General features: G+C 40.3%; 1 protein-coding gene across 1 annotated transcript in view; it reads left to right on the top strand.

The window, feature by feature from the left end:
* The window catches only part of LOC117052848 (lipopolysaccharide-responsive and beige-like anchor protein), a 41341-nt gene that overhangs the window by 15217 nt on the left and 2432 nt on the right, over positions 1-23692 (top strand). The window contains 4 exon segments of the mRNA XM_033160158.1: positions 23131-23242; positions 23245-23282; positions 23284-23359; positions 23500-23600. Coding sequence (XP_033016049.1) covers positions 23131-23242; positions 23245-23282; positions 23284-23359; positions 23500-23600 — 327 coding nt within the window.

The following is a 23692-nucleotide window of genomic DNA, read 5'->3' on the forward strand; positions in this document are numbered from 1 at the left end:
GCTTCAGGTTACAGACTCCACTAACCCAGAAATAGTACCTTGGGTTAGGAACTTTGCTTCAGGATGAGAACAGAAATCGCGCAGTGGCAGCAGGAGGCCCCATTAGCTAAAGTGGTACCTCAGGTTAAGAATAGTTTCAGGTTAAGAATGGACCTCCAGAACAAATTAAGTTTTTAACCTGAGGTACCAGTGTAATGCATTTTCTATCTGTGCTGTAAATCTTTGTGACATGGAAATAACAGTGATCTTATATTTTTATTGATACAAAACGGGCTCTTTGGCCAACTGTGAATGTTTGACACAATAATTGGATGAGTTCTTGATTGTTCTTCCACTTCTTGTAACTATTTTCTGACTTGTATCAATGAATAAACAAAGCCTCGTCAAAATTGATTTGACTGTCTTGTAGCCTGTGCATCTGATCTCAATTAACCATTTTCAGAATAGTCTTTTTCATGTTCTCTGTAACTTTCAAACCCTTTGCATGCTCTTCTGTTACAATTGTACGGACAAGGACAAGACATCTTGTCAATAAATTGCACAGCTTGTTGTAATGAAGTATCTTGTAGTTATCAAAGACCTACTTAAACGGCTTAATTGTTCACAACGCTTTCTGCTAGAGCATTACTCCAAAAATGAGATGCCAGTGCTTTAAAATTGTACAAATTAGTGTTTTCTAATTAATTGTCTGTCTTAGTCTGTACAGCCCAGTATTGTTGAAGTAGGTAAAGGTAATTGTAGGGAGCAGATGGCGCTGTGGTCTAAACCACTGAGCCTCTTGGGCTTACTGATTAGAAATTTGGTGTGCAACAGGGATTTTAGCATTGTACGGGGCACTGCTGGAAAGTTGAGAGCCCAAAGTCTGCCACTGCTGTCAATGTTCAATCCATGGTTAGATTTGGCTCTCCTGTCTAGGTATATCTAGTTATCCCTAGCTGTGCCTAGGGATATGTCCATTTTGCATTGTCTGAGAGACTCATGTCTATTTAGTCTATTATCTCTTTAAATGTGGAAGCTGATCAAAACGTGTGTGCAAATTGCACCTTCATTCAGTAGATATTTCACAATTTGTAAGTAATTTAGTAATAGTAAATCTTTAATACGGTCAAAGACCAGCAAAGTAAGTAATTTGAATATGAGCCAAACTTAGTGTTACAAAATTCTTTCCTTGTGAGTTCCAGGGGTGGAGACGGTACTGACTCAGGCTTCCATACCCTCATAGGCCTTGTTCTCAACAGAGACAGGGAGGCTCTCAAAGAGGCTATCCTTTTATTAGGAAATAGTACTAACAAAACATACTAACACAAGCAGCTATCACACTGGTAACAGACAGAAAACAGCTCACAGCTGCAACCAGGGAGACTAAACCAAACCTGGCAAGTAACAAAGGGGAATTGTGAGTGTTGCATGACAGTATATATTAGCAAGCCTAAATTGTTGTCGACACATGGCAGCAATTGATTAAGCTGGTGGAATCCCCTTTGGTAGATCAAATCCCTGCTTATGTTGTAACATTGCATGTTCAAGTTTTACCCAGAGTAAGTTTTACTCTGAGTAAAACTCAGTTGAATGCCACCCATAGCACATGTTCTTTCATAACCCTTTATAACTCCAATAACAAATCAAGAAAATGAGTATTCTTTCATTTTCAACAGAATTTATTTTAGATTTGTTTTTGTTTGGTTAGTTTATAAATACAATTAAATCTCATTTAGACAACTCGAACATTGACTTGGTTTGCACATCACAGTAAGCCAAGCTGTAACTTACTGGGACCACACTGAGCCCCGGAGAGAAGCTTGCAGCTGCTTTGTTCCTACCTGGTCTTTTACTCCCTAGGTTTTCCACTAACCCTCTGGATTAAATTTTTTTTTGAGGGGGGGGGGAAGTAGCAGAGAGAGGAAGAAGTTCCATTGCACAGGCAGAAAATAAAACCCACAGTAAACTATTTTGTTCACTTAATGTGGCAGTTTGCGCCTCTTGAGTTAACGACTTGAGTTAATTGAATTGTGCATACCAGCATTGGAGTAAGGCCGTGACCTTGCATAACAAGTACCGGTATGTTCAAAATTGCATATTTCACCCTACATTTATAATGTTCCAGGTTCCATGCACTTGGTTTTTTAGTGAGGCATATGAAATGCTTTGCAGGTAGTCTTCCTCGTTTTTGGTAGAGAATCTAAATCTCTGTAAATTGCTTCAAATTCTGAATAAAGGAAAATGTTTTGTATTTCATATGGCTTTGAAAGGGAATCGGAGAAATTTATGGAGTATAAGTATTAGCCACAATGTCTATGCCAGGGGTAGGCAACCTAAGGCCCGTGGACTGGATGCGGCCCAATCACCTTCTCAACCCGGCCAACGGATGGTCCGGGAATCAGAGTTTTTACATGAGTAGAATGTGTCCTTTTATTTAAGGAGCCAAAAAACTTTTATTATTTAAAAGTACAGTATTAATGAATATAAAATTCCAGCAATACATTTCTCAACAAATGTCAGTTTATAATGAAAAGAGGTTTCAAAAAAAGGAGATACCACAAAGAGAAACAGTAGTTTACACTAGGGGTAGGCAACCTAAGGCCCGGGGGCCGGATGCGGCCCAAGCGCCTTCTCAATCCGGCCCACGGATGGTCCGGGAATCAGCGTGTTTTTACATGAGTAGAATGTGTCCTTTTATTTAAAATGCATCTCTGGGTTATTTGTGGGGCATAGGAATTCATTCCTATTCCCCCCCCCCAAAAAAAATATAGTCTGGCCCACCACATGGTCTGAGGGACAGTGGACCGTCCCATGGCTGAAAAAGGTTGCTGACCCCTGGTCTTTGCTGTACCTCCACTATGGGAGCTAGTATGCCTCTTGACTACTGGGTGCTGGGAATTGCAAATGAGGAGGGTACTCAGGTCCTACTAGTTGGCTTCACATAAGCTTCTGATGGACTGCAGAACTAGTTCATCCTTCGGCTGGATCCAGCAAGGTGTTTCCTACCTTCATGCACCATAACTTATCGATTTTTTCCTCTAAACTTTTAAAAATTATATAGAGCAAGAAGAACCCTCTCTGCATGTCATGTTACACTTAGGTCCATTCAGAGGCTACTCACAACCAGGGCTTTTTTTCAGCCAGAACTGAGTTCCAGCATCTCTCAGGTCGGTTCAGGCACCTCACCATTGCCATTCTAAGAGAATGAGGTACATGTCACTCTGTAGTGAGTTTCTGGCACCTCTTTTTCTAGAAAAATAGCACTGCTCACAACACTGATGGCTTTAATCCAAACATGTCCATTAAATTAAAGAGCTCTATTTGGAAGTGTGTAAGAATAGTCCCCCCCCACACACAAAGCTATGCATTCATGTTTAATTGTTTATTGGTGCAGACTATTGCAAACATTTTCCTAGCATCAGAAGTTGATACAGTTTCCTTTTGTGAACACTTCCATTAATGACAGACAGCACCAGTGTATAAACATGGCATTGTTATAATCATTTCCTCTAAGAGTATGTTGCCAAACTGTTACGGCAGTAGACAGGTGTTTGTAACTTGAACTGACACAGAAGCTGGTGTGGGACTTCTCTGAGTACTGCTATTACAGTACTGGGTGAAATTTCAGGTCAGTGGGTAACCATACTGGAAGATATCAGTACTTAAATTAGTACACGTAAAACAGATAGCTAAAAGGAAATGAGCAAGGGCCATTTTTGTGAAACAAGGAGTACTTTGATCAAATTTAATGGAATTAATTGTATTTTTTTGTTCACTATTTTTCTATACTGTACAAAATTAAGAAGGGCATTGTGACGAAGCAGAATTAATTTACTTCCGAAACAAAGTGTGCTTAATAATAATAATAATAATATTTATTATTTGTACCCCGCCCATCTGGCTGGATTTCCCCAGCCACTCTGGGCGGCTTCCAACAAAAATCAAATAGTGCACACACACTCTCTCTCTGCATATAATATATATATATATATATATATATATATATATATGGAAATAAAAAATAAATAAAAGCAAAAGCCCATCATACATGGAATCATAGAAACATGTTGTAGAGTTGGAAGGGACCCTGAGGGTCATCTAGTCCAACTTCCTGCAATGCAGGGATCTCAACTAAAGCATCCATGACAGATGAACATCCAGCCTCTGCTTACGTCCCTTGATCGGGACACAATACTTCTGTTGATGCAGCCTAGAATAGCATTAGTTATTATTCTATACTAAATTAAGCTAAGCTTGACCAAAAAAAGTTACCTTGGCACTTTCAGTGGTGTGTTCATATTTCCGCTCCCCTTTGCTAACTAATGGCCTGCAGTGCAATCCTATGGATGCTTAAAGGTAAAGAAAGGTAAAGGGACACCTGACAGTTAAGTCCAGTCGCTGATGACTCTGGGGTTACGGAGCTCATCTCATTTTACTGGCTGTGGGAGCCGGAGTTTGTCCGCAGACAGCTTCCAGGTCATGTGGCCAGCATGACTAAGCCGCTTCTGGCGAACCAGAGCAGCGCACGGAAACGCTGTTTACCTTCCCACCAGAGCGGTACCTATTTATCTACTTGCACTTTGACGTGCTTTCGAACTGCTAGGTTGGCAGGAGCTGGGACCGAACAACAGGAGCTCACCCCGTTGCGGGTATTCGAACCGCTGACCTTCTCATCAGCAAGCCCTAAGCTCTGTGGTAATCTAAAACCTGTACATTTCCTATAGAATTTAATTGATTAAATTTTACATGTTACCAGTGTATGTTTAACTTAATGGTAGAAAAGCCTTGCATAGTTAGGTGAGTTTTTCTCTTAAATTACATTTTAAAAACCTGTTAAAATATTAGTATACTTTTGAAGAATTTTAGAGAATCAGGTGGATACTTTCACATCTGAGTACAGGAGACTTGCAAATATGTTTTTTCTTCTTTCATTACCTCCAATGCCCATGAGATGGTGCTCATTCCCTTTTGCTTTTTATGTGGCAGATTTTTATGTTTATATGTTTGACACATATCATTACATACATTTTAACTTAAGACAGGGATAAATTAGTTGTGCTGATCAAAGTTACATTGTTATATTAATAAAAGAATACCTGAAGACCGTGTTTAATTGTGGAATGGTCTTAAGTAAACATGACCAAATAACTAGTTCAAAAATGCAGCAATACATTAGTTAACGGTGGTAATTAAAAGTATTGGACCATTTTCAAGAAATGTCAGTATTGTTAAATTAATTAGAGCGTATTGTTGGGTCATTGTGGACATACGATCGCACCAGAATACTGTTTAACAGCACATATTCATAACATGGCTTTTTTTAGCTATGTGTGTTACACTCTTTAATAGTAGTCATATTCTGTACTCCAAAACCTCCCCCCTCACAATAGCCATTTCCCTGAGTACGGTAAGTTGATGGCAGAAACTGTGGTCGTTCTATATTTGTATACTGAATGGCATGTGTATATTGCATTACATCTATATACATGCATACTTTTAGGACCCACAATATTTCTGTAATTGTAAATTGTTTTAAACTGTTTTTAATATTATATTTTATTTTTAATATTTTGTTTTAATTGCTGTAATCCATCCTGGGACCATATGGTGAGGAGCTGGTAGTAAATTGTAGTGGTAATTGTCCTCATCCACATCCTTCATAATCTTTGAATGAAGGGCAGTATAGATGATAATAATAATAATAATAATAATAATAATAATAATAATAATAATATAGAAACTGACAATACGTTGGATCCAGAGTTGTTCTGATTAGAAGTCCATTTGCAAAGTAGGCTTTTCTTATACTTTCGTGCCCCCTGTACCTTCCCCAAAAATATCTCTGAAGGAACCCAGCTACAGATTGTCTGAAAGAAAAAAAGCCTGACCACTGCTCTTCAGGGTGAGATCTCTGTTCCTGTTTTTATTACTTTTCAGTTTTATTTTCTGCGTGCTTCTGAATAGAATGGAAATCTGGAAAATAAATTTAAAAATTCAGTTTTATCTGTTCTGGGAATTTTAAGTAATTACAGACTTCACATTGGACCTTTTAATTTTAATTTTCTAATTGACTAAATGCTTCATAGGGTCCAGGTGTGTTATTGTTCCACTTCCTGCCTCTATACTGTCCCTTCACTGTACTGAAAAAAAAGAAAAGGCTTTCTCAAATGTAACAGTTGGTGACCAAAGATTGATGAACTTAAATGACAAGTGGGCTCTCCTTCCTTGGAGGTTTTTAAGCAGAAGTTAGATGGCCACCAGTCATATATCATTTAGTTTAGATTCCTGCATTGCAGGTGGTTGGAGTAGATGACCCCTGGGGCCCCTTCCAAATGTATGGTTCTATGATTCTGTCCTGGAATAACTAATGGAGATTGTCCTAACCTAAAATACCATTGCCACAAACATCCACTGATACAAACCGGTCAGCACATCCTGTGATCTATCACAATGTACTTGGTGTATAATTTCTTTCTTCGTTGGCTTCTGATGTCATAGTGTCCTTTGGTCACATAATTGTGTACCTAGGGACAGGATCACTTGCACGAGTCATAGCTCTGCTGGTGTGTTGTATCAAAAGCAAGTTTTGTAGCACCTTCAAAGACCAAACACATTTAATGTTAGTGAGCTAGAGTCTTAGGATTGTTGTTTTTCAAAGCCATTTTATAGAAATCTCCAGTGCTTCCAGCTGTTGTGAGTTGACAACCTTCAGCACTGACTTTCCAACATGTATCTCTGGAATAAGGGAGGATGTGTCCACATACAGTACTATGGGCTGCACAGTATGTCATTTCCTGTATCTACTCAGAATCTGGCAGAAGGTTTGCTACTGTGTAAGATTTCAGTATACTGATGAGGTCATCAGTGCTATCTCCAAACAGAAGCATTTTTTAATTGCTCAAAGTAGTTACGGTACTTTTCTGTGTATAAGTCGAGCTTTTTTTTACTCAAAAATACAGTAATGTTTAAAAGCGGGGGTTGTCTTATACACGGATAGTGCGGGGGGAATGTGTGTGATTGGTTGCAGCCACGAGCTGCAGCTTGTAAGTGGTAATTTGATGGGTGATTCAAATTCAAATTTTATTGCGGCTATAAGCCCATAAAAACATAAAATATGTAATATATGACATAAAGTTACAGCAAACCATAGACCCTGGAGTCATAGGGAAACAAACCACAGCACAAATACAAGTTTTAAAATTGCAACCAGGGAGCAGAAAACAAAAAAATTAGAAGTCGTGTAGTTGGCCACAGCGCCTTTTTGAGATATGACAGAGTTTAGAAACCTTGCCACCTGCAAGGTTGTATAGGAGTCATTGTCTTGCAGGAGTAAGGCAAGGTGTGACTCAGCTGGTGCACCTGTAAGTTTCTGAGTTATTGGTCTTAGTAATTTTGCCCGAGCCTCACTATGCAGGGAACAGATAAAGATTATATGATGGAGAGATTCCGTTGACTTTTTATCACAATCACAGAAGGCGGAAACTAGGCCCTTGGAAAATCTATGTCTCAGGACATTAGAAGGAAAAACATTAAACCTCGCTTTGGTGAAAGCGAATCGGTGCCCAGCAGTGGAGAGGGAGGATAGGTATAGAGGGACATGATGTATTGGAGTAACTCCAAAATTCCGAGGCGAGCAGACACCCCCACCCAGCATATGATTACGCTGCAGCTCCAAATCGTCCAGTCTTTGTTTGATTAATCTTTTTGCCGAAGCAGGGTCTAATTTAAGCGAATCTGAAGGAGAGATTCCAAAAGACAGAAGTTTGGCGTGGATTTTCCCAGTCCAAGGGTTTGCAAATTCGTCACGCCAAAGACATTGGACGAGATAATGGCTGGGTAATCTATGCCAAAGAGTTAACCAGAAGGTGAATATTCGTTTCCATAAGAGAGTCTCTAGTGAAGGAATCTTCAATTCTAGTCGTATAGCTGCATTACTAACACACATAGGGAGTTTTAAGAGCCGGCGAAGAAACTGATTTTGCAGCACCTCCAGCGGGGCCGGATTTACCAGAGCTGCCCAAAGCGGAGCAGCATAAGTAAGAGTGGTAATAACTTTTGCGTTGTACACCTTTAAAGCCGAGGGCACGTGTAGGGCTCCGTCTGAGAAAAAGAACTGGAGAAGTGCATGCGATAGAGTTTTACCCTTGTTAAGTAGATGTAGAACTTGGGATTTCCAGCTCAGGTTGTATTGGAAAACAATCCCTAGATATTGGAACTTAAAAACTTGATCTATTTTTACTCCACCAAGCTTCCACTGAAAAAGTTTCCGACTTCTAGAGAAGACTACAACTTTTGATTTTGAGTGGTTGATGGACAATTGGTTAGATTGACAGTAAGCAGTAAAGATCTTTAACGCCCTACATAGCCCAACCCTTGAGTAAGAAAGGATCACCGCATCATCTGCGTATAAAAGCAGCGGACAACGGTAGTTTGCGATGCGGGGGGCGTGAATGTAAGCGTGCGACTCGTTTAGAGGCTCTCTCATATCACTAACAAACAGGTTGAAAAGGTAAGGTGCTAATATACAACCTTGTCGGACTCCTTTATTTATTGGGACCGCATTTGTAAGGTCACCAGCGGGGGTAAGTCTAATTCTGGCAGAGGATCCACCATGCAGTTGGATCATGAGCCAAAGGAGCCTTTTATCAATGCCCCACCTCGCCAATTTCTCCCATAGAATGGTTCTGGGGATGCTGTCGAAGGCTGCCTTCCGGTCTATGAAGGCAGCGCATAAATGTCCTCGACTGGGGAAGGAGTATTTCCTTGCAAGGTGGTAAAGGATTATGGCATGATCTATGGTGGAACGATTGGGTCTAAAGCCCGCTTGTTCATGGCCAATCAGGTTGGATTCTTCTGCCCATTGAGACAGTTTAGACAGCAACAAGCGGGCATAAATTTTCCCTATAGTCGAAAGGAGGCTGATACTACGATAGTTCCCTGGATCAGCAGGAGGACCTTTTTTATAGATTGGTATAATAATGGCTTCCTTCCATGTCTTGGGAATACAGCCAGTAACATTAATGGCGTCAAAGGTTTTGGCCAGGATTCCTGACCACCACTCAGGATGTGATTTAATAGCCTCTGCAGGAACCAGGTCAGGGCCGGGGGCCTTGCCGACTTTCAACTGGGATATTAGGACTGATATTTCGCCTGGATCTGTGGGCGGCCGTCTGGGTAGGTGTTCGAACAAGTGCTCCAGATGGGGAACCGGAGCCTCTGCCTGTGAGAAACATTTCCTCAGGAACTGTTCCCAAGTAGGGGCCGGGATAACAGTCAAGGGATATTTCCTAGTTCTACTGTTAATTAGTGACCAGAATTCATTAGCTCTGCGGGATTTGGAAGCTAAGATCAAGGCTTGCCAACGGGTAGACTGCCACTCCCGTTTTGCCATTTTCAGAGCCTGTTTATAGACTAATTTGGCTTGAAAGTATATAGATGGTAAGCTGGAAGCGCCTGAGTTTTTATACTCGTTGTATATTGAGCGCAGTTGGAGTTTGGCTTGTTTACATACAGAATTATACCAGGGAGCTCCTGAGTTATATTGGGCTCGTGTAACTGTTTGAGAAGGCGATGTAAAAAAAGCAGTAAAGTTTGCTGTAAGGTGACTAAAGAGATTCAGAACTGCACTGGGTTCACATGAGTCGGAAATTGAAACAATTGGATGAGCTTGGATTTCTTTCTGAAAAAATTCTTTATACTTTAGGGCAAGAACCTCTGACCATTTAATCCCTCTTAATTTAGATGCTGCATTAATTTCCATGAGGGGGAAGTGTCTATGGTCAACCCCTTGCCAAACTAGAGAAAGCGTGGCCGTTAGGGGAAGGTGGTCACTAATTTGCACATTATCGACCTTAAAGGAAAGGACACTCTTAGCTAAATCCCTGGAAACCAACAGGTAGTCAAGGACGCTATTAGATTTTGTGCCAAGATGAGTAAACTCCCCCGGTATATCAGGGGGGTATCTACCATTCAAAAAAACTAAATTCAGGCGGATGGCCATTAGATAGAAGATAACTCCTGCCTCATTTACTCTGGAATCCTTAGAGATTCTTGTTGCAACATGCTCCCATTCGTAGTTGTCAAAACAGGGGGTAGTCCACCATTTGGTTTTAGTCAATGAGTCCCAATTGGCAGCGGTATGGGCATTAAAGTCTCCACCGATTATAGAAGGGATATTTGGGCATTTAATGTAACAAGAAAGAAGATGGTCTTCTAAGGAGTCCCATCTAGAGCAAAGTTCAGGGCGCCGCCCTCCTGGGGGGAGGTAGACATTGGATATTAAAAGTGAGATCTTTTCCCCTGTTATCAGCCCAGAAAGAACATAAGGGGGGCAAGCCTGCACAAAAGAGAGTTTGGTATGTAGCTTGAGTGAAACACCAATTACGAGACCACCTTTGGGGCGACCACCTTTCAAGGAGGGGCTAGCACGGAGTGTTAGGAGGTCGAAACCATTTATAACAATTCCCTCCTCCTCCCAGGTTTCTTGTAATAGGATGATGTGAAACAAGTTAATGTATGCCAAAAATTCGGGGTCAGATTTTTTCCCACGCCAACCGGCAATGTTCCAACAAAGAACCAATAGCGGACAGTTTCTATGCTCACCAGTTGACTGTCATTTAGGGGGAAAGGTAGTGTCCTTAGGAGGCTGAGAGGACCCCGCGAAGAAATCAGTTATTTTACTTTGTAGGAGTGGCTCAAGTGGGGGCCGCACTGGCATAGAGTTCAAGGAGGGATAGACAGGCTGACGCAGCTGGACATTCCCTCTATTGGGTGGAGTTTCTAATACAGACAGGTCACACGCCTCCATGATGTTAGGGGACGATGTGTGGAGGGCCTCCAAGTGGAGCCGTTGGTCTTTAAGGGATTGTGTATCAGTTCTCACAGGGACGGCAGAGGCAGGCCCCCTAGTAGGCCAACCAGATGAGGTTGAGATGATCTGGTTTATATGTCCTGCAGGATCTTCAATGTCCTGCAGCACGGTGTTAACTCTCCGCACTGGGACAGCATCCTCCTGTGTTTGTCTCGGTGTCAGAGGAGACTGTAGATCTGGAACTGCCTCTGGGGCTAAGCAAGGAGAATTCACTAATGCATCTGCTCTTTGTATGTCGGTAGAGTAGGAGGACTCCAGTTCCGGCATAGAGGAGTAGGATGGCAATGATTTATTAGGAGAGGTAGGATTTTGAGCATCATTCTTCGGCTCGTTATCCAAGAGGGATGAATGTAGATCTATTAATGGTGGCGATAGATGTCCAACTTGAGGTATGGAGCGGGGATCTGTTTCCTGGAGAGAGGCCCTGGCACCCAGCAAGGGTGTCGCACACTTTGGCATAGGGCTTTGAGGGATTAACTCATCCATTTCCATAGAGCCCGGTTCTGCTAAATTGGGGTGATTGATGTTCATGAACGATTTAGTATGGAGGGTGTGCAAGAGCTGTTGTTTAAGTGAGTCCAGCCTACAGATTATTCCCTGTTGTTCAGTTGTTGGTAGCTCACCAAAAGAGGCGATAAGACATCTTTCCTCTGGGGGTGTCCAGTGGATGTCCTCACAGCTATGATCCTTTGCTACTACGGTGGAAGCATGGGACATGGATTGTTGCGGGACATACGTGTCTAAGGTAGGTGGCTCAGGGTCCCGGATTGTATCTGGGATAATAGATGAGGGTGTCTTATCGGGTGATCTATCGATTAGGAGTGGTTTTGTCTTGGAATCGGTGAAAACTCTTGTTGGTATAATGCCGCAACTTGCCAGGAATGCTTTCCGCCTGATGGAGATAGAGGGAATCCTTGAGGAATAAAAAGCGAGCATTACTTTCTGGTGCCTGCGCTGATAATTCAGTGGTAGCACTGCAATAAGGTCGACTTGTGATGACACAATGTTTAGAAGTTTGCTTAGATGCTCTTTAACACCACGCAAGGTACCCCACCGCGGAGACCCATCCCAGATAGTGAGGCATAATTTCCTTGGTTGCAGAATCAGCGATTGGTGGGACAATAGAGGATTAAGTTGAAACCTAAACTTATCCAGTTCTTTGTTACTCGAAGGGGGGTAACGCTGTCTGCCTGGATCACCTATTGCCACAGATTGGGCTGCCTTCGGCGGAGGGAGAACAATTCTTTGTTGAAGTTTGCAGAATTGTGAGGATAGTCCATCGAGTCTTTCAAAAATACAGTGAAGAGTTCTGATTATTAGATGGAGCTGTTCCCAACTAGTACAATCCCCCCGTTCAATTTCTGGACCTGACGCCAGGGGGGGTCCATCCCCTGTAGCTTTTCCATTTACATTTATAGTCTGTGGAGTATTCAAATCCTCCTCTGGAGTAACCACCTTGTTATCGCAGACATCTTTAAGGGGAGAAAATCTGTTTTTTATTGGCACCATGAAGGTCAGTTTACTGAAAGAGTCCTCCAATTTAGCTTGTTTAGGAGCTGGTGCTGAGACTGCTTCCTCTGGGTCTCTGCTGCGTTTACTACTAGGCGTCATAATGAAGTGGGAGGAAAGCCAGAAGGACAAGAAGGACGAGAAGAGAGATAAAAGCCCAAGCGTCTGTGGCGATTGTGAGCGTTTGTCTGTCGGGTTAGTGATTTTCTGCATCCCCCCCCCCAATAAGCTCCACAACTATGGGTAATCCTCCTCAAAAGAAGCTCAACAACTCTGGGCCATCTCCCCCCATTTTCTTAAATCTGAGCCCCCAAAATTAAGGAGCGTCTTATACACGAAAAAATGGTATATAAATAGTGGGGACAGGGGAAGGGTGCAGAAGCTTTAGTTTTTCAGACAGTGGAAATTCTAAAATAAAGTTTACATTGTGTGCAAGACTTCTCACATATGCAAGGATGTGCTGACGGTGCATTGGTTTTCTGTTATGGTTTATTTAGGGGTTACTGATAACTGCTTTGCTCAGGAAGTATACTTACTAGGACATACAAAATGTATAATAAAAATAACATTTGAATAAACTCTGGAGACAGTCTGATTACATTTATAGCAAGGCGGAGTACTTTAACTTTTTGTAACCTATGCTACTTAAGAATAGGGTGTAAATTAGTTTTGAAGAAACAGTTATTAAGAAACAAGAAAATGCATTTTTTTCACAGTTGTGATTTCTAGGAGAATAAAAATTTCAAGGAGACCTAGATTTAAACAATTAGCAAAGGAAACTTGACATTTTAAATCTGTATTATTAACATGTCATCTTAATGAAAATATTTTTGTGTTTAAATGGGAGGGAATGGTTCTCAAACTAAACTGTAAGGCTGTGTATTCATCTGTAATGCAGTGTACGCACCTAAACCTATAAGCAGGGTGTGTGTGACAGAGAGAGAGAGAGAGAGAGAGAAAGAGAAAGAGAAGAATGAGTGAGCAAGTGAATGAGTGAGTGGGAGGCTTCATTTTTCCACACAGTGATCTCAGATATTGCAGCTACAGCTGCAGCTGCAGCTTCTTCCTTTTTTTGCCCACCCAATATCCTGTGTTGTATTATAGCCTCAGACAATTGTGCTGGCCCCTAATTCAGAATTACTAAATCTTACATTTTCTTGCCTTTGTTTATACTGGACCATATTTTGTGTGGCACTTAGTGGAGTGCTTTCCACTGTATAGACTGCAGACAGTGACATGGCCTTATAATCTCCTCTCCAGTCCTGTGCTAGTATTGGAACAGTATGCTGAGTAAAACATCCTGGACAGTATACCGTATTTCTTCTCTGTATGGTGTCAAATGCACTAAGTACCCCCCCCCTCTTTTCTTTTCTTTTTTTTGCAATAGCTGAGCAAGTTTACTTTGTGCTAATATTGAATTGGGGAAATGATAATTAGTAGCCATTGCTTTGCTTGTTTATATACTAAACAAATATTGGCCATTCTGCTCAGGATATGCTCTTTTTAATCCTTAAACATTGCAGCTATGGGTTTTCCCATTAGGCCTGATGATCCCTTTTCAAATGCCTGGGGTTTAAAGTGTGTCTGCGACTGAGAGGTGCACATCACAGGCTCATCACCAGCTAATCATCACCACTACTTCAGACCTTCTCATATTCAGTGCAGATGTCCAAAGGGATTTTAAGCATGTTCCAGTGAATGTGCTTAGAATTCCTCTTCATAGGTTTGCAATGAAATAAGGAATCCCTGAAGTGCAGTTGGTATAGGGTGGGAAGTATATTGTATGTTGCAGGGCGCATGTGCACCCCACCCTCATTTTGCAGCCTACATGTCATGCATTTGCCGCCACCCCCCAACACTTGAAAATGACTTTTTACCTTGTAAAGGAAGTCAAAGAATATAAAAACAAACGCCAAGTTCCAACCAAAATAATTTCAATCCCCAAATGTTCTTTTGAGAAGCCATGTAACCAATGACTGTAACCAATATGTAGAGAGGCAGATTTTTTTAAAAAAAATATCTCCTCATCAATTCATTCTGGGGAGGCTGTGGAAATGTGGCTTGGATTGTGACAGATCTTGAAATTAACTCTGGACTAGGCAGAAGTCATCATGGTCAAACTGTTCTAGATTAGGGCCCAAGGGGGATCATATTCACAGTTTGACAGTGTTTCTTGATGGCCAATGGAACTTTTACTTAGCATTAGCTGTGCCTATGCTTGGAGGGAGTAGATAAGGACCATGGTCACATATCCCTTAATTACCGTACATCTAGATTGGAGTGAGTTCTATTGCCAAGTTTGGGGGCCATATTATTCCCTCATTGTACCACCTGCATTGACAACTAGTGCTTAATTTAATGTGCTGTTGGTACTTTTAAAGCACTAAATGGTTTAGGATCCCAGTAGCTAAAGGACTGCTTCCCGATGTATAAATTTGCCCAATACTTTGGATTGTCTTCTAATGAGACTTTCCTGGCATCCCTTTTATGGTTACACAGTGCAAAATATATTGAGAAGCACAGCCCACATCACCTTACTTTCTTTTTAATTTGGGGGAAATGCATTGAGTTCTGAGCCATCTAGTATTGTTTGTATGCAAATGTCTTAAACTAGGCAATCAAAATATGTTGCGTGCCTTTTTAAAAAAGAACACAAGGCAAAATGTTTTCTTCTTCTCTAATTAGCTATGGACAACATGATCTAATCATAACTATAAATATGTTTTTTCTTTATTCCTTGCAAAGCATTTGGATGACAAATGCATGGAAGTTAAACAAATGTGTGATAACCAACATGACTGTTTGGTAAATAGTAGGTGACTGGCTTCATACAAAAACACATTTGTAGACTACACAATTATCTACAGAAATATTCTGGTATCCCAAATGGTGGTAAATGTAAAAGAATGAAAGCTAGCAAAAGTAGCAGGTCTGAACAGCTTCTCACCCACAAAATGAAATGCAACCCACCAGCTATACATGTCTGTCAACAGGGGAACCTCTAGTTATTACTTCATGGCTGGCAGGGGGATTATCAATCACTTGGCAGGCCACAGTGCACAGCTAGCTAACTTTATTTGGCTTGGTGGGTCACAGTTTGTGCAGGCCTACAGTTGGTGGGCCACCAGTTTGTGTTTTGAATACCTTGTTAAGGGCCTATCCAAAGCATACTTGTGGTGATCAATTGATATGTTCCTCCTGCATTTCATTTCATTCCATTCAGTCTTTCTTATACTCATTTGTGTGTGGGACCTTCTGAACATTGGTGTGAGAGAAAATGTACACCATGGAAGTGTGTAGATTGGTGGAGCCCTACTAAGTACAGGTGTTATGGTCCTTCCCAATTATTTTAGTGTATACCATTTGTTGCCATGTAGCTTACACAAAACTAGAATTATTGCACAAATGGTTTGCCAAAGCCTGGCAAGTTGGAGTATATTCAGTGGCACCTCCATCACAATGGAGCACAGGATGATAAAATAGTCATTAAAAACAAGCCATTCTCTGTATCCCTCTTAGAAACAGCATTGGGGAAAATGTTACTGTAAGCCTCATCATTTGAGAAAACAAAACAAGGAAATTTTGGAGAAGAAATAACTATTTGTTATTTAAAAATTCATAAAACTACCATTAATTCAATGTAGACAGTGGCTGAAAAAAACAACACTTTAAACTTTTGTACCTTGAGGGTTTTTTTTAAATGAACGGGTATCTTTCCCATTTAAAGAGTGAGGAAGATCTGAGTTTGAATTTTCAATTAAGTGGTTTGTCTAACTTCGCCAGTTACAGTGGTACCTTGGGTTACAGACGCTTCAGGTTACAGACTTGGCTAACCCAGAAATAGTACCTCGGGTTAAGAACTTTGCTTCAGGGTGAGAACAAAAATCGTGCAGTGGCAGCGGGAGGCCCCATTAGCTAAAGTGGTACCTCAGGTTAAGAACAGTTTCAGGTTAAGAACGGACCTCTAGAACGAATTAAGTTCTTAACCCGAGGTACCACTGTGTTTCATTCAAGCATCTCATGTGGCAGGTCTTTTTGAAGGTCATTCTCTTTCAGTAAAATCATCTTAGCTGGTCTTGAACATTGGGTTTTATCCAGTTGTGCACTAGCAAGGTTCCGCAGGTGTAACAGGAGTTCTATTTCCTCTTCTCCCCTGAAGCTGATTTTGAGGTTGCATGGGAGGCTGGAGGGGACAGGAGAGGAAGAGGAAGGCTTGTGGCATGCATGGAAGCTTGTTGCACCAGGCAGAGCTGCGGAGTTGGATATGGCCCACAAACTTTAAAGAAATAGAAATTTTAAGGTCAATTTAGGGTAGCCCATTGGTTACCTCTTCTTCAGGAAAGTTGCTAAAAGAAATCATGACAGTTGTTATCTTTCTCACTGTTTGCTTTCAGCCTTTGTTACTTCCAGGTTTGATTATCGTCATTCATTTCTAGGGGATGTATCACTATATTTTCTTTTTGTGTATTATTATGTTCCTAATGAAATGTTGAGAAACCTCTATGAGTAGGCCTGTAAATTGATGTGGTATATTAACAAATAGCTTCCATATATTCCTAGAGTGAAATGAACAGTATGGAAACTAAAATAAGCAATACAGTACAGGGTTTTTTGTTTTTTTTTGCTATGTGATTTTCATGTTACACAGAGTTTAAATTTAGAGTAATGTAACTTGAACTGACTTTCTAGTAGATGTCATACAGTGATGGATTTCTGATTTTGAAAATATGTCACAACCATAAATCAGTAGTTTGCGAAGATTGCGCTAGCAAGCTATTAAAGAACATGGCGGTATTTACTATAGGTAAATGCAAATTTTTAAAGGACCTCTGTATCATAGTTTAAGTGATTTATTGGCTTTCAATGCTCATGTATGAATCAGTGATGTAATGGATTTTGGAAATCTCATTTCCTATAGGAAGGCACATACTTTGCATATGACTTTAGGCAAGAATTTTACCTTGATGTACTTACGTCTGGATTAAACTAAGGTTTGGTTATTTTGTGAGAGTGGGTTTTATATGTAGGGCGGATCAATGTGGAAATTTGATTGGAAGGATAATGGATATGTTTAACATATCAGCTTAATGTAGGATATTAAAATTACATCAAATTTAAGTAGGTTTTACTTCGGACTCTGAAGTTTACTTGAAGCCTAAGACACAGGAACAGAAGTGTGCTGCTGCAACACGGTTTCCTATTGCAGTCTCCTGTACCTTCTGAAAGATTGGGTGACCTTTGGGAACCACGTGATAGAGGGCACAGGGCAAATCAATGAAAATCAATGCTTTTTACTCATGCAATAGCACCGTTTTTTTGATCCAGTTACCAGAAGGATAGACATGTTCAATCTGCTGCAGCAAAATCAACGAAGAGTCTTGAGGTACCTTCAAAGACATGTCATAAGCTTTTATGAATGAGAGTTGGCTTCAGAGAGTTGGCTTCATCAGATATGTTTAAAATATATGTGACTATTGTGTTGTTTCAGACTTAACACTAAACCAAGATTTGACACTACATAAATGAATCTGTGTCTTACGCTCCTTTCTCTTGCCCACTAGTCTCACATACCCTGCTTTCCCCTCTTCATTTTGATTTTAACGAACCATGCATAGGCTGCTGTTATATCTGAAGTGGGCAAACCATGGTTTGGGCAAACCCTAGGGTGTCTGAAATCTAGAGTTGCCTGGTTTATTGGTGATAGTGGGAATTTTAATTGTTTCTATGGTTTGTTATTCTAATTCTGGTATCCCTATGCTTTCTGTGTAACATGATGGGGGAGGAGAAAGAAAACTGAGAGGAGAAATCAGAGTACAATAGGTTGAAGAAAGCACAATGTGCAGACTTCAATAATTTGTGTACTGCCAGACCATACTTTGTATTTAAGTCTGAGGCAGCTGGTATGGAAATTAACTTTCATTAATATCAGCTAGATTGTCCCTTTTCTTTCTTTCTTTTAACTAGAGATTCTGTGGCGTGCAGTGATTGCCTTGTATCTTGGATTAGGAAAGTTAAGATTGGCCAGCAGTCACAGATGTTAGCATTTACCGCACTTTTCGCTCCATAAGACACACTTTTTCACTCCTAAAAAGTAAGGGGAAATGTCTGTGCGTCTTATGGAGCGAATGCGTGGTCCCTGGAGCCAAATTGCCCAGGGGCCAAAAGCAGATCGTGCTTTTTTTTTTTTTAAACAAAGAGAGAAGGGGGCGTTGAAAAGAAGCCACTGAACAGCTGATCAGCAAGAGTTCGGCAGAGAGATAAGGGTGGCTGGCTCTCTTTCCGGCCCCGGCCCCTTGCCCAGGCCTCCACTGTTGAATGTTCTGCAGACAGAGGCTGTTTGTTTCCCTAGCAACATGTGACTGGCTGATTAGATTATCTGTCTGGAAACTGTAGAAACGGCTCCCTTTCCTTTGCAAAAGAAGCTGCAGAACTGTGAGTTGAACCCCATAAAAACAGGATTTTTTCCCCTTTGCAAAGTAAGCTCAACAACTTTGAGCTGATTCTCAAAAAACGGGCTTTCCCCCTTTGCAAAAGAAGCTGCAGAACTCTGAGCTGATCTCCCCAAAAACGGAGATTTCCCCCTTCCCTCCTCTAAAAACTTGGTGCATCTTATGGTCAGGTGTGCCTTATGGAGCGAAAAATACGGTATCATAGTGTATGCAACTTTTATGGTCTGAAACATTTGTATCTTCCAACATTTAAACCTGACATGAAAAACCCAATGAGCCTCAGGCATGTCTTGTCTTGCAGTTTACATAACTATGATCTGGGTAGCAATACATAATTTTTTAATGCCAGACAGTCATTCGCTATTTCTTTCTAGTTTCAAGGTGAAATTTGACTCTGTGCATTATGCATACCTGTGCGAAAAGTAATGTAGAAAGTTGTATTTAGAAAACATTTATGTATATTAAATTCTTTATTACCATTAAGGAAAGGTTTACAGTGTATAACACAGTACCTCTGCAGTGTTTTAAAATGTAGGGTGTTTTTTATATAACTTGTATTCTCATAATGGTTGATTTCAGTGGAGTTTTCTTCTAGACCAGTATACTTAGAACAGTTGCACCTTCCTTCAGCTCATACCTTAAATATATCAAATAAATATATCTTAGATTGATTGGAGTTCACTTTCAGACAGGTTTTTGTTTGTAAGGTTCCTCAAATTAATGTCACAATACCACAGTAGCTGTCATTAATTTAAAATCCTGTGACTGATACTTTGAACTCGTAAACTGTTAATTAATAACGTAGATAAATATTGGTTTATAGCTCTTAACTTGCCTAATTTTGCCTAATCATTATTTTGGTATATAATGATATTAGGTGTAAAGAAATCTCCCTGGATACTAGAGGTTTTGGAGGGGGTGGAATTGGGGCTGAGACCCATAATCTACAAATGTCAACTACAAAAGGTTGTCATTGCTTCTTGAATTCATGCAGGTATTGATATATTTATGACTTATTTAAATTTACGAATAGCCAAGGCAAATATTAAAATGAAATGTAAAACTTATGAAGATGTATTTGAATGCTTCAAATGTGTTGCTTTAAAATCACTGCTGTATTATACCACAATCTAGAGAGAGAAAATATTATGCCACCCTGTGGGTTGTTATAAAGATTGTTTATGAAGTTGAGCCTAAGACTTAAAATACATTGAATCGGGGAATTCTGAAAAATGAACTGCATGACACAGGAGACCAAATCATGCTAAAGTGCAGGGAAAGACTATACATCAGTTCAAAGGCTACATTATTCAAAAAAATACAACCATAAAAAAGGTAATAAGATTACATCCTCACACTTCATGGCTAGTAAGGTGCATTAGGCTGCTCAGATATTCATAACTTACTGTGACATTTCGTGAGATTACATTTTGCTCTGCACAGCCATTACTGCAGCTCAGATAATAACTAGCCAGTGTACGGACCAGGATTACGATCCCTGTCTTTGGCAACAAATTTGTGTCTTGAAGGTTGATCAGTCTCAAATTGCCATTAGAAAGGGTTAATATGACATACTGTATAGGTGTGCACTTATGTGCATCTATAATATTTTTGCATATTAACAGTATATCAAATTCACTACAAATTGCATGTAACTGTTTCCCATATTTTCTTAAAGTAATTTCATAAAGCACTTAAATGAGGGAGATTTAAGTCTAGTGTCTGGTCCTAGGAGTGTTCTACTTCTAATGCTGCTGAATTATTTGTGTTTTGCAGATTAGATAGGAAAACTAATTTGTCAACTTCTTGGATGGGTAGTTACTGACAATAGTACATGTAGCCAAAAGTGAAAGATGGGTAGTAGAGAATTGAGGTGAAGGTGAGGTCATTTTAGTTAACAGCAGAATGTATGGCCTGTAAAGTGTTGGCATGGTAGTTGATGGTCACTTAAAACCAAATACATTAACTCATAGAAATGAACTTTAAGAAGCTAGTGAGCAGGGATTTTTTCCTAACAACTTTGCACTGTGCTTGACATTGGCAGAAAAGCTGAATAATTCCATCGTTGGTTCATAAGCATAAAATCATCATGGCTTCCTAATTTTTTTTGCTTTCAAGATGTTGGCAGTTCTTTGCATGAGTCTGCCTTTCTACTGAGCCCGAATACTTGACTGTTGCCATTGCATACATAAAACGGTAATGGTAGATTTTCTAGCCAGAAAACCAGCATTACTTTGTTATCACTTGTGACATGGCAGCAATATGTCAGTCAGAGTTGCCCTCTGATCCGGACACTACAATGGGAGGTAGTGAAAGTAGTCTTTAGTTTTACTGCAAACCCTCCTTGGGTTTATTGGTAAAAAATAGCTTTAAATTGTGCCTGGACGCTGTTACACGATGTGTGGTCTATTGACCATTGCTGCTAGGAACCTTCACTGTCAGCAGCTTTCAAACACACCCTAGGAATGACCCTCTCACTACTAGGCCAAAGGTCTAGCTGGCTACATTCCAATTCCATTCACTTGTTTGACATTCACCACTGCTGCTAATGGCGGCGGAAGAAAGTTATCACCTGCTATAAGTTGTTACCTGTGCCATTCTTCCTCATTTCATTAATGAAATAAGAGTGAAAGAGGAGAAATATTTAAAGTGCTATTTTATTTATTTATTTATTTATTCATTTCCTTATACGTGTATTCTGTTTAGGAATCTCAGATACACTTACTATAGCTTTCTAATCTGAGGTGCATGACATCGTTGCTGATTTATGTTAAGAATGCTGAAAAATGTGCTTCCCAACATGTATATCTCTAACACTTCAGATCTTGAGTAATGAGTGGAGCTGCTGGGATTCAGGGAAAAGCCAGGAAGAGTGACTGTTTTGGCAATCTTATATCTGAATGAATATATTTTTAATGAAAAAATCCTATCTGATTAGTTTCTGTTTAGTAATAGATCTCTGCTGCTAACCCTCATATACCCAAGGGGTTGTCATTCACTGAATTAAATACAGCTCTTGTGTGATAAACCCTGTCATCAGACGAGCTGGCAGGTGACATTGCAGGCTGGGTATATGAGGCACTACTCATGATGATCTGTTGAAGAAACCACAAGTGCTATGTAAAAGAACATAGCTAAGCAAGCCAGGAGTATAGATACATGGGACAGCATTGTACGGACCAGAGTCAGTACAATGGGGCAGTGAGAGCAGGAGAAGAGCATTGTGTATAGGATTGTTGTATGTTTACTTGTCAGTAGAGTCCCACTCAGATAAGTGTGCATAGGATTGCAGCCTTAGTCACGTTAGTCCCCTCAAAATAAGTGTGATGATCACTTTCCTATCCAATTCAATGGAACTTAAGTGTGGAGTAGCATGTCAGCTCAACAACAATAGACAGCAACAAAACCAGAACTTGTGATCTTTCTAAGGCCTCATTTCATACAAAATGTGTACTATTCTGAATTCCTAAACATTTAAAAAGTAATCTGTTAATGCCAATGCACATAAAGTCGATCATTATTATAGTCCAACTCTGAAGGAATAGTGCAGTGTTTTAACCTGTTTTCAGTGGTGAGAGAAAAGACATTACAGGTGCACTAGGCATCTGTGTAGGCAGATGGACAGCATTCTACCCATAGAAAACAAATTGATGAATATATCCAGAATATAAGTTTAACAGAGCCAGGTCTACCACAAATGATAGTCCTATTATCTGATGCCAGTTAGGTTTGGTTGTTTCACTCTCTCACCCTCAAAAGAGTATTTGGGATCTCCGACATTGGCTTCCTATATACATTGATCATATACAATGATGCCTGTTGCTAGATTGTTAATGTAAAACGATGGAAACACATGTGAGTGTAAGACCCATTGGACTCAATGAGTTGGATTCAAAACTAAGTGCATGTAATAGGGGAGATCCCTGGAAACTGAGCAGAAGCAACTTCTTCAAGCAGGAGCTTCACTCATGGAAGGTGCCCATGCTCAGGTTTTTTGTGGGGGGTGCTCACCTCATGTAGCAGAGCCCCTACCCTCAGTGGAGCATTCTGAGGAACTGGGGAATGCTGCCATAGGGACGAGGGGTGGCTAGCTTCCACCCACCCCATTGTGTGCGTATAGCTTCTGGATTCCACCCAGTAGCATATTTCTAATTCGACCTGCACTTATTTCAGTTGTGCAATCTAAAGTTTCCTAGTAGCGTCTGCTCATATCATTACTGTGTATCCCAAGGAAGGAATGCTGCTATTGTATGTTGTAAATCATTTAAACATAATTCTGGAGATAGAGAAAATCACTAATGTCGATTTTTTTCAAAATTGAAGCTTGTAGGAGGTCACTTTGATCTGGAAATGAACTTTATTATACAAGATGGAGAGAGTATTACTTGCATGGTGGACTTGCTGGATAAATGTGATGTCACTTGCCAGGCTGAGGTATGAGCATGTTTACAGCCATCTTGAAGAAAAGTATACGAATCTCCAAATTTGCACAGAAGTGGGTCTGTTGAGCACGTGCTCCAGAGGATTGATAAAGCTGACAATATGATTGCAGGTATGAATTTCCAATCAGCCTAAAACTGAAAGTAACTGTGGTAGTGTCTTTAAGTGACATAGAATCCTTTTTATAACTTTTTTTTGCTGGTAAAATTAAATGTTGGGCATTAATCTAAATCTAATAATTGCTTTTCTTAGATCTCCTAGTTGATATGCTGGGAGTATTAGCAAGCTACAGTGTGACAGTTCGGGAGTTAAAGCTGTACTTCAGCAAACTTCAGGGAGACAAAGGGAAATGGGTAAGTAGAACACTCTGCATTAGCCAAAAAGGAGGAGAACAATGTATATTTTACTGAACTGATTTCATTGACTTCATGCATTGATTTCATAC

This window comes from Lacerta agilis, chromosome 9 (assembly GCF_009819535.1).
Source record: "Lacerta agilis isolate rLacAgi1 chromosome 9, rLacAgi1.pri, whole genome shotgun sequence".
NCBI lineage: Eukaryota > Metazoa > Chordata > Lepidosauria > Squamata > Lacertidae > Lacerta > Lacerta agilis.